At 39.6% G+C, this 12,589-nt stretch overlaps 1 protein-coding gene across 4 annotated transcripts in view; it reads right to left on the minus strand.

Moving 5' to 3' along the window:
* Positions 1-354: 354 nt before the first annotated feature.
* The window catches only part of EGF (epidermal growth factor), a 51,392-nt gene continuing 39,157 nt past the window's right edge, over positions 355-12,589 (minus strand). For 3 of the 4 annotated variants that reach the window (XM_015861995.3, XM_015861994.3, XM_085547063.1), the window contains 5 exons: positions 12,278-12,428; positions 10,658-10,816; positions 7,673-7,775; positions 4,300-4,402; positions 355-2,841 (listed from right to left, as the gene is read on the minus strand). In XM_015861995.3, the coding sequence (XP_015717481.1) occupies positions 2,639-2,841; positions 4,300-4,402; positions 7,673-7,775; positions 10,658-10,816; positions 12,278-12,428 (719 nt within the window). In that variant the 3' untranslated portion in view covers positions 355-2,638. Of the gene's footprint in view, positions 2,842-4,299; positions 4,403-7,672; positions 7,776-10,657; positions 10,817-12,277; positions 12,429-12,589 lie in introns of those variants that run through there. The other variant, XR_014945941.1, reaches the window with a different exon arrangement.

A 12,589-nucleotide genomic window follows, 5' to 3' on the forward strand; every position in this document is an offset into this window, starting at 1 on the left:
TTGGAGACAAGACTGAAAACATATTTTGAAATCATTAGTAATTTTTCTAGACAAAGAAGTAGCAACATTCATAAGAGAACCATTTAAATGGGCACAAAAACAAATATTTACCTTCTACTTGTTTATGAAAATTATGTAATTAAAATCACAAATGAAAACTTACCACAGTCTAGCTGGGATCTAATTGTGAGCTTCAGATGATAATCTTCATTTTTACAAATCCTCTAAGTGGCGAAAGAAAAGCTCATGATCCCTGCATGTACTATACTGGCAGAGTACACTGCAGTTGCATGAAACCAGCAGAGCTATCAACAAACACAACATGGTTTAAATTGTAAGTTTTGCTCACACTTCTTTCAAAACAAGAGAGTCACCAAACATCTTTATTATTCTTTTTATAAATCAACAGCTTTGTAAACATACAAATAATCCAAATATATTATATTTATGTTGAAACACCATCCCAAGGTTTTATCGTTAAGGATTATTTTGAGCTTTCTGATGAGTGTAGGAAACATTTAGAACTTGCAACACACTAAATACAAAAACATATCGTTTTGACTTTCCTATCTCATTCTCTACAAAATGCTATCAAATTTAAAATTAGATCCTTAGACTGAAGGAAAGCAAAGTAAACAAAACATGGAATAGAATAGGAAACAAATTTGTAAGGAGTCTGAAATATCTTTGTTTAGACAAGATTCAAAGTTACAAGTCTTTATTTCCTTTGATCAGGGAAACGTCCAACTAAATGTTGACTGTCATTCAACATAGCACTTGGATTTTAAGCACAGAAACATATTTCACCAGAGATAAACAAAGTGCAAGGATAAAAGTCATTTTACTGTGTAGACCTCATGAAAATAAACCACTTTGCCTTTATAGCTGGACTCTCTTCCCAACAACAAGAAGATTGCTAACAAATTGTGAAATACTGGAAAACCCAACCTAGATGCTTTCTACAATGTTAATAAAATTAAATTATACTTAAATTAAAATCCAGTCTATTGTATACTAATGGTTCAGTCAAGTGGTTCCCTTAACCTTAATACAATTTTGTAGGCCAACCCTCCTTAGCCACATTTTCCATTCTATCTCCATTAATACAAGATAATGTACCTTCACTGCTGCTAATCCCAAAATGCTTTGGAAAGATCTGTTTTACAAGTTTATATTTTGAATTCACTGACTCAGTAATTCAAAACTATCCACCAAAAAAATCACACGGGAAGGAAAAACCACTAAAGTGACAACTGTCTACAAAACAGAGCCCTACAATTTCTGTAGTTCAGACACCTTGGGCTCTATGTTCTTACTGTTAATGAGCATAATTCAGAAGTAAATTCACAAAGTTACTCAAGAGTGCAACGATTTTAGGCAAGAGATAAGAGCCTTTCAATACTCCTTTCCATCACTGATCTACAGAGTTGGTAACCAAATGACAACACCTTAGAGGAGGCGTTCAATATTTATAGCAGCAGATTTCAAACACAGAGGTCTGAAAGATCCCCTGTAATGAGAAAGTCACTAGTAACATAGCTAATTTCCAGTTATCTTCCCAAACATTCTGTAAAAAGCCTTAGGAATTCAAGATTAACATTGAAACTCATATGAGATGATAAACAACTAAGCTACAACTTTGTACATGACAGAGCATTAAAAGCAAGTTAGTTCTTGTTAGCAGATAACTGGAAGAGAGCTGTAGCTGTTAGAAAGTCATTTACAGGAAAAACAAGTGTTGTTTTCCAATCAGTCACATGGACTTTCTGAGGCAGCACAAATCACTTATGTGGATGTCAGTGCAAACTGAAGGGGCATTTTGAATGTTTCTCTCACTTCTCATATTCTTTCGGTGCAGAAACTGGCTGGACTTGTTTTCCAACATGAAGTCCTGTATAACAGTGCAGATTTTGCTGCCAACCACAGAAAAAATTAACAGATGAATCACTTACCCCTCAAATGTTTCATCTCGCTTTAAAGATGAGGCCATCACTAACACCATACACACACAAGCACTCCTCCATACCACCAAATCTGAGAAACACGGAACCACATTTGGTATCAGTTATTACAGCAACAACTCCAGTGAAGTCCCAGAGGTTACCCTGGTTAGAGTAGTTCTGGGGGGAAAGCTATAGTGTCCATGAACAAAATTTTAACAAAAAAGATTAATTTTATCTCATTTTCCTGCATCACCTTAAATCCCAGTTTCTCCACCACTGTCCTTGTGGCCCACTACATAGGCAATTCTCCGGACACTCTTGCACAAAGCTCCATTACAAAATATTCACCTCTAAGAAACCACCCACTAAGCTGTTTTCTCCCAGTGTCCTTTTAGCTGCCAATTTAATGAAATTTGCAGTGTTGACCCTAAAAGTGATACTTGTAGAGTATTCATTGCAAAGGTATTGCTCACTGTAATTCTTCCAAGTGGAGACAACAGGGAAGGACTGGTAACAACTTCTCTGTTCCATTTTTATTTGCACTGTTGTTGGTTGCTTGCTTGGTTGGTTTTCTAGTGCACAGAAAAAAAAAACAACACCAAAAATAAAACCAAAACCAATGAAGGCTGTTCCAGTGTTTCCTAAGTTCCCATTTTCCTGTAGTTCCTCTTTTTTCCACTCAACTCAGACTTCTTCTAGTCTGGCTGCATCAGCAGGCTGGCTGGGGCAGGCTGGCAGGGTTTGAGATGGGCTCTCCAGGCAGACTGGGAAAGACTCTTCTCTGCTACCGTGGGTCCAAGAAATTTTTCTGTGCTGGGAACATCTTCTGGGCAGCCTTGCTCTTTCTTCTCTACCACCAAAGACTCTGCCTCTTTGTCATATGTTGTAGGCTGTTCCACTGAACAAAATGGATATATATGTTACTGAAAGCCCTTTAGGACGCTTCACAACACCTAGTCTAAAAGACAACTAATGGTAACTCAGAGTAAATTTACAAAAAATTCAGAAAAACAACTGATACAAAAAAGAACAAAAAAGAGAAAAAGTCAGTAACTTGACTGAGATTTTAGTAAGTGATGTGTCCTAGACAAATATCATGTTTTTCAATTCTAACATGTAAGACCAGGAGAAGACATGCCTGTGACAGGAAGACCACCCCACTCCAAAGTCTAAAGGTCTTAGAATTATTCAGTGACATGGGGAAGAACTTTCTTTAATGTCTTTAAAAAAATGAATCAGATTATTTATCAGTCTCTGAAGTGGTTGAATCGCTTTTCTCAATATTCTCAGATACCTGTCATGTGAAATTTCTGTTCCAAAAGCTGCATCTGATGAAACTGTGAGTGAGAACAGAGTGTCCTAACGGGAAACATCAGGCTTCCTTCACTGGACAACATGGTTCTACACATGTTCACAATACTAGTCCAACCAAGAATATGTGAGGCATATTTTCTCCCGATTAATAAATTGACTTCCTATAATATATCTAAGGACAGGCTGCACAGTTATGAACATCTTACAAGATGCTTGCCCATTTCAGTATCTTCAGTATTTGTGTTTGCATGTTTCTAAAAGGCTGATGAAAGCCAGGTTGTCTGGTAACTTCTGTGGACAGGAAGTAAGTATGATAAATAAGACAAATACTTAAGGACATCCATCTTTCCCCATCAGTTTTCACCACATGAGGAATTAAGAGAACCAGTTGACTCTACAGTGCAGTTTTTTAAAACTCAGAGCAATCCAGTTGGTAACCTGTGGGCCAAGACAGACTGCTGTGTTTTCCTGTGCCACCTGCCACTTTTGCATCAGTGATGGGAGGAATATCTCCTTCATTCATCTCATCTCTTTTTAAGCACCAAGCATTCCTCGGGCACTCAAGCATCTTGTTTAATACAAAAGAGCAAAATTGCAGTTGCTGCTCCAGGACAAAAGGTTTCTATGGAGATCTGGACTCTTCACACACCGTCAGTTATCCTACTGAAATGAGCAAGGACTGTCAAAGCATATCTTTCCAAAGATATGCATTCCCCATCAATGTGATTTGGATAACTCATTGCTATGAAGCTAACCCGCGAAATTTTATGTAAATGCAAAAATATGATGTAATGACTATCATGAGAAGCATCTGGCTCCTTATGAGTCTAAAAAAACAGTTACAGTATAATTCCTGATGTATAATCTGCAAAGCAGAGGACCAAGTGATTTCACAACAATGCAAAACATCTTTTCTGCTTTGCACAGACAGCTCTGAGCAAAGCAGTGGTATCATATGATTTCGCTGTCTCCTTCACCAACCACTGCTCTCGCTGGTACAAAAGGTGAGGAGCGATGTAATAAAGAAGGAAATCCTACTCACCATATTGCGAAGGACAGGCAGGATGAGGGTCTGCTGTCTCACACTCAATTAGATCAACCGCTTTAGTCTCCAGAGAACTGCTACACTCCTTGACAACCACAAACTGCAAATACATACAACACGCACAAAAGATAGCCCAAATTAATATGAAATGAACCAGTTTTCTGAAACCCAAGAGGCAGACAAGAAAGGCCACACACTCCAACCACAGTAGGGGGAAAAAGGTCATCCTGGCTTCTGGGATGACCCTTCCCCTGCAGATAATTAAACATTGGAGTTGATGACAGCCCTGGTCTTTCTTTGGAAAGCGTAAGTCCCAATCTAGTAAAGAACTGCCCACTCTCTTGCTCTGCAAATCAGCCTTTCCAAATGCAAGAACAAAAGTACATGAAAACTGACTCTCTCCATAGTATTTAGGACCACATTTAAAGTATTAAGGTGGCCTGTAACCAGACAACAGGAAACCCTGTCAGACACAGGGAAGGAAGCAAGCCTCCCTTTCCCAGCTCTTAGCAGCACCTGGGGGTGCAATTCCATCATTCCAGTGACAGTGGAAGACAAGTGAGACTGTGCTGAAGTTTACCAAGGCTTCCATATTCCAGGTACAAAGCTATCTTGCCTTATGGATTTCTAGTACAAATGTGAAAAATAAATACCCTCACTCAAATGTAGCCTTATTTAGCAAAATAAACAGAGAAGTGAATGACCCCTGGGAGAATTGTATGCATAGTTTCAATATCATGATGTCTAGCATTTGGCAAGCGTGACAGGTTAAAAACTCATCCAATACTGTAACTTGTGTGAGCAACACCAGGAATGTCTTTGCACTCCATCCCTTCCCCAGAGTCACAAATTATCAGGAGCACTGCAGGCTACAAAAGGAGAAAACTTCATCAGTCCTTTATTAGAACTACTCTTTTTTGTTGTTGTTGTTTGAAACATAAATCTGCCCAACAAACCACTTGAAGTGAACAGCAGAAGTGGACAACTTCCTGCTGCTTTTTGGCAGCTCTTCCTTTTCTAACCTGTGTTTGTGCACACATGGAGCCCCAATGAACTTAACACTTATGGTTATATCACCACAGAGAAAATCACATGCATGAAACCACAGGAATCCATTACTGTGAAAATGCAATAATTACCAAGGGGTCAGTGATTTCCCCTTCCAGTCTCCAAGAAGCCATTTACAATGGATTACTTTATCATTAATGCATTTGTTGTCTCCCACAAGAATAATGTGTGGTGAAATTCAACACGAGTAGATGAATAGGTAGGATTTGTTTTTGTTGATTCACTTTATTGCTTAGCTGTCTAATTAGTCCATATCCAGCAAAAGTGTCACCAACCACTAGCATTAACTGCAAGAACAACAGCAGGCAGGGACAGAACTGATGCATCTCAGGCCTCCTAGAGCAGGGCTCCCAGGCAACAAGCTGTTCTCAGTCCCAGCAAATGTTTCTGATTTTTTCCAGCTCCAGATATTTTGCAAACCATGTTTTTTTGTCTCTGCTGTGAACAAACGATGGCATCACAAAGATTCAGCACATTTGTTGTCTGGTATCTGGATGAACAGAGTGCTGGCCAGGTCAGCAGCTAGAAACAAAAGGCCCATGAAACTCTCAGGCTGACCAGCTAAGGAGCTCTTTCTAGTCATAAGTAGGGGAGGTACTCTTTGGACATGCTCAACACTGTATTTCAGTGGTTACTCACAAATCCTGTCTGACTCTTAGAATAAACAATACGCAAGGCTTTCTTCATGTTGATTGAAAATGCTCAGCTGTGCAATACAGACAGCTTGAGATACTCAATCCTTCAAACACACCCTCAAGAAAAGCAAGCTCAACTCTTTCTGGACTGAAATATCAGGAGCAAAATCAAAACTTCAGGCTCAGGCAAATGAAATCTAGATTTAAAGCCAAAGTTTCCATTATTATTAAAGTAAACATATAAAGCCAAATTTACCTGTGATCTTGTTTACTCTGCATGTTTTTTGTACCTTCCAACTGTGGCTTGATGTGAAAGGCTTTCAATCCTTTCTGTAATATCTATACCAGAAAAAAAATGTGCGCAGTATCCCCATAAAAAGTAGGTGCATCGCTAGAATTTATCTCCAAGCCAGCCCAAGCAAACTCTTTCAGTAGTCTTATCCATTGGCACAATGCTGCCTAAAGGTGACTGCTACCTGCATTACAGCAGCTTATACAGTGTAGGACGATGGTTGTGAGCAGACAAGACCTCAGGGAAAGTCATGCTGTTCTGACAGAGGAGTTTCTGTCTGGGCGCAGAAGTAGCCACAGATGCCAGTTATGTACTTTTGCCCTACTCCAAGTTCCAACTGCCACATAATGTCACAGAATCACACACAGAATTACAGAATGACCTGAGCTGGAAGGGACCTCAAGTATCATGAAGCTCCAACCCCCCTGCCTGGCAGGGCCACCAAACATCCACATAATGTCCTTTTAACTCCAGTGAAAATCAGGTCCCTAGATCAGATCTCCTGGGTTCAGATTCACTTGTGCAACTTTAAAATTGACAACAGAATCGTAGAATTGCTCAGGCTGGAATAGACCTTCAAGATCATTGAGTCCAACCACAACCTAACCATACTACCCTAACTCTAACAACCCACTGCTCAATCATGTCCCTGAGCACCACATCCAAACAGTTTTTAAACACATCAGGGGAAGGTGACTCAATCATAGACTCCCTAGAGACCTTATTCCAGTGCTTAACAACCCTTTCAGTAAAGAAATTTTTCCTGATAGCCAAACTAAACCTCCCCTGGCACAACTTGAGGCCATTTCCTATTGTCCTGTCACCAGTGAGAAGAGAAACAGGTCAGTGCAAGCATGGCACTTCTACATATGTCAGTGTTGAATTAGTATTTTATATTCCCTCCCAAACTGCAAATTAACAACCTGGGAGGTTCTCTTTACAAGGAAGCAGCTCCTAATACCACAACATTTAATTGCATCAGCCTCCAAAATAAAGTACACCATCTCAGGTAGCATACGCAACACTTGTCTTCCAAGAAGCCTTTTATATGGAGGGCATACTTTCCTGTGAAAATAACTCTGATATGCCATGTCATCACATTGCCATTTCCTTAATTTAGAACACAGTTCCCCAACTGTTGTGTTCAAAGCTAACAATAACACCCGCTAATGGTTGCAATACATCCAGGCAGCTGTGAACTTTGAGGGATAACAATGAGGTAAGATGAACTAGGGTTCACAGCAAAGCACTTGATGACTCTAGCGGTTATTTAATGTATTTAAGATGTGAATTATTTGATGGATAAGCTCAAGTGGATCCCTAACACTCTTTGATCCTTCCTACTTCCCTCTTCACTCCATATTAATATAGTTACCTGTGACTTGTTGCAAGTAGGTGTCACGTTCTCATTGTCAGTGCGGCTACTGGCATCTCTTATCCCTTCTGCAAAGCGGTTCTTCTTATAAAAATTTTGACGCCTGCAACAGAACAAAAGCTGAAACAAATTATTTCACTTTGGGAGGAACAGATGCTGCTTCCTTTCACACTTTACTCTGTAAGTATTTACAGAAGGGACATAAATTTTGTTCTCTTTCATTCCTCTGAAAAGGAGTATTAGTGTTAACTACAGCACGGAGGTTAAAACAAACAGCTTAACAGAAATAAAAGTAAGAAGCAAATGAATACTTATTCTAATGTGCCACCTGTGAAGGTTGCGAAAAAGTAGACCTTATAATTTTAAACACCCCATTTATTTTCTTATAATTTTCTATAAATAAAATCTCGAGTTGAGGAAAGGTTACAAATAGCTCCGAAGTGGCTAGCTCTATGCATTCAAAAACTGTGGTGTTGTTTATTGGTTTGGTTTTTTTTTGTTTTTTTTTTTTTTGCAATTCAACACTGATCACTTGTTAGGCAGGACTAAAAGCCAGTATAGATTCCAAAGCAGAAGACACAGTCAGAAGAAAAACAGCTCATTTACACTACTGAAGGTTCAAAATCAGCACATCCTTTTTGACTGAAGATATTCAATTTTTTTTCTCCTCAACATCAGATTAAAAGTCATGTTTCACTCTTTTGAATTCCAAAAGTCTCAAGGTATTTTACCTTCCTGGCACCACAGCAAGTTTGCTGTGTGTGTTTTAAACCTCACCTGCTGTGTGTGTTTTAAACCTCACCTGGACGTATCTACTCAGCACAGCACATTATCATGCTAACAGAAGTTGAGTCCATTGCTCTGTGGGCAAACCAGAGCTGAGCACACTGCATCAAGGGCACAGTTCTCAGGAGGATGCCCTGCTCAAGAGGATCACTCTAATGCTGCGGCTCACTTTGCAGTTCGCAGAATGACAGATGCCAGACAGACTCAGAAGGCACAGCAGTCTCTGTGACCACTAGTGGAAGCTGGAATCAAGTTGACTGAGCATAGGCAACAGGCCAAGGATTTCTCAATCCTAATCCCAGGCCTTCTGCCAATCTTTGAGTGACCTCAGCCAAGATGTGGGTGTTAAATTTGTGACTCTTGGTTGGAAGAGAACTCATTTCCCTGCTTCCCAAAGTAGACAAGAAACCTGGAATCCTATACTTCCAGACTACCTAAACCATAAGTGAAGAGCAACACTGTTACCTACAGCAGGCTACAGCCACTAAACAAACCAACACAGTACTTTGGAACACTCTGCCTCCAGTTAGTACAGTCATCAAATTGGAAAATGGAGATCTTTGTTTCCTCCAATTAGAAAGAGATGTCTGCATCATACTGCAGAAGGAATAGGACTGCTGTAGACTTAATCGGTACATTTCAAAATACTGTAGATTATAGGAAAAAGCAGTATAGTGATTTCAAGACAAATATTGGTTTCCAGACTCCAGTTAAACAGGGATTTCAGATCAGCAGTTTCATTTTGATCTAGTTAGGCTAGTAATAGCTGCAGTACAAATGCAGTCAAGCATGTAATTGAAAACTTGTTGTTGAGATAAATAGTTATATTGATCAAAAGCATTTGGCGAGAAAGAAAAGTAAATCAGGGAGAAATGACAAGAGAGAGAGAGGAAGAGAAGAGATATTCATTATCTTTATAACTTAAAACAGGCCATATTGTAGCTATTTTCCATGACAGTTTAAAAGATGTGTATGGGAAATACAGGAATCTAAAGATTTGTCTATTCTGCTTGCATCATTCCACTGATTAGCTTCTGAATCTCAGGTCATGAGAACAAATCAGCCTTCACTTAGCTTTAAATCTGGATCTCTATCATCAGCTACCATCACACAGAAATGTGACAGCTAAACTACTTTTATGGACTAAATATGCTGAGAACCGTTAAATAGGAGCAGAAAATATTAGCTTTCATAGCTAGCTTCTCTTGCAGCTTAACTTTTTATGCCCAGGAGGTTCTAATTTTAAAATTAGTCTAAACCACACACAAAAAAAAACCCAAGCAAACTCCAAAAAAAAAGCACCCAAACCAACTCTGCATAAGAAAGGCGGGTAGGCATGCAGTGGGGGACTGCTGATTTGGCTGCTGTCTGGCTTTTTATGTGTTTACTTTGTTACTTGTTAAATAAAAAAAAAAAGTACATTTAAACAAGAGCCCCTAAGAACTGTTCTCTGACAAGGTCATGACCAAAAGACTAACTTAGTTAATGCTGAATACTTTCCAGTCTAAGGGACACCAATGATGTTTATTTCACAACAGAGTAGGTTCTTAAATGGAGACTATAGGGATTCTTTTTGCCACAAGAAGAATCCCAAACCTGCCCAATTTATTACAGCGATGGAAAATGCCAGGGAGTACTTTACAACAGATGTGCCTTAGACCCACATCTACTACCAGGAAAACTGCTTTCACATTCAGTGCTGCAGGTATCACTGTAGAAATGGGCCACTGGAAGGGTAACACAGCACTTTTCTCACTGGCAAGGAAATATTAAGGTAGAGTCCTACCATGGAAAGGAAGTAAAACTGATACAGTTAGCAGAGAAGAACAAAGCCCTACCATGGCACCTGCAGACATCTACAGCTCTTAAGGGAAACTGAGGAAGAAGTAAATGAGGTGCTCTGAAACTCTCTCAATACAAATTATGGCTCTTCTTCAAACCTAAACAGGCTTACCCTTTCTCTCCCCAGGCACACATCACTCTTTAACATCAGTGTGAGTACTGCAGTGAAGGAGCATGCCAGAATTTTATGAATTATTCATAGAAACAATTACTGAAATATAAGAGCGGAGCAAGGACATTATGGGATTTCCAACAGCTGAGGAACAGCACAAATTCTTCTCCACAAGCCACCTGTGAAGGCCACAGGCACCTCAGCCCCTCTGCCATGTACTCACAACACAAGTTTGGAAGCAGTACCTGGAGCAGTAGGCAGCCAATGACCCCAGCAGCAGCAGCAGCACTGCTATACACACAGCAATGGTGATGTTCCGCACCTTCACCCGCTCGGCGTGCTGCTGCTCCCACCACTCCAGGTCACTGAATTGGCACCGCTCCCCAACGTAGCCTGTCACACAGCTGCCAAAAGGAAGCAAGAGCACTTTGTGAGTGACAGCAGAGGAAAACACCCAAATCATCATCTCAGTCACCTTGCATGTTGATTTATTATTGGCAACCCTTATGGAAATATCTTGTTGAATTCAGCAGGGTTTTCTATTTAACCCTTTTCAGAAGCAAGGTTCCCTTTTAATGAACTTGGCACCATAGAATCATAGAATTACCCAGGTTGGAAAAGACCTCAAAGATCATCAAGTCCAACCACAGCCTAACCATAGTACCCTAACTCTAACAACCCTCTGCTAAATCATATCTCTGAGCATAAAGTTGTTATCTCTCTGAGAGTCATTTTTTTGAGGAAATCAACTTTGAATAATTGCTAACAGAAACAAAGGTGTCTGAAAAAGACATGATGGTTAGAAATGTCTTCATAATTTGCTTTTATTTCAAGTTTCTTCTATAGGCTCTTTTTGTTTACTACTACAAGTATTTTTACCGTGGAAAAAGCTCAACTTTGAAATAGTTTATAGAGGTATGGAACGTATATATCAAAACAACTAAAAAGTGAAGAAACGCATCAGAAATATTAATATAATTAATTAATTAATACACTTAGTAATTTGAGAATATTTTGCTGGAGAACATTTTTCCATGACTTTCCTTCTGCTATTTGACAGCCTACATGAATGAATGCTGCCATCTAGTGCCCACCATGTAGAATCAGTTCAGTGCAACTCCACTCCCCTGCAGAACAGAGCTAAGCAGGGATAGTACACAATTTATTTAACGTCTTCCAATTCCAGTACTGAAGAATGTGGGTTCCTACACACTAACAGTTAAAATAATAATAATAATAATAATATAAGTTCCCATTTAAATGTTCTGCAGTTGGCGACTCTTTACCTTCAGTATGAGGAACTGAATGAGGAGAAAAAATAGAGCTTTGAATGAATCTGTGGTTTATTCTAAAAAAAATAATAATAAAATAAGATTGCAGCAAACACCAGAGATAAGACATAAGTCATACCAACTCCTATAACAGCTGTGATCACCTTAGCAGACCCACAGCACAAAGCATCTACTTCATTCCCATATATACACATAGGGAGATACGTTCCCCCAGTTATCCTGAGGGTACAGAGGTCAAGTGGCAGTGGTAAACGGACAGCAAGGTCAACAGGCAAGTGCAAGCCAACACCAGAGAGAAAGCAAGCACTGCCTTCACATAAGGCTGCGAGCACCAAGTAATTTAACAATTTACCTCACAGTTCAAGAACGAATTCAGGGAACAAACCCAATCCTACTATTAATTGTGACAGATATTAACAAAGTGAATATTTGCAGAAAAAACCAGAATCTAAAGATAATCACCATCATAGGCCATGAATGGATGATCTATGGGCAAGCACTTCATAATCTGCACTCAGCTGTGCCCCAAGGATACCATTAATCAACACAGACGATATACAGCTCTGTACTTACTTGCAGGCATAGTCTTGCAGGTCAGAAACATAATTGCACACTCCCCCATGGAGGCAGTATGAATCATAGGAAGGGGGGCATCCTACAGAGTCACCTGGCCCAGGGTGTGTAGAGTATTCATTGCTGACAACAGTAGGAGACAAAGTAGATTCTGAAAGGCAGGATTTCACAAAGACATATCAAGCTGTTGGCTATGCTGGCATGAAAAAGTTCCAGAACTTCAAGATAGGATAGTAGGTAAGAATCTCCCATTACAACCAAATACTTGTTTCTAATCTATTTGCTTATTTTGTGTATGAAATTTAGGCGCAC

The sequence above is a fragment of the Coturnix japonica genome, chromosome 4 (assembly GCF_054131305.1).
Source record: "Coturnix japonica strain WE chromosome 4, WE-NBRP24, whole genome shotgun sequence".
Classification (NCBI taxonomy): domain Eukaryota; kingdom Metazoa; phylum Chordata; class Aves; order Galliformes; family Phasianidae; genus Coturnix; species Coturnix japonica.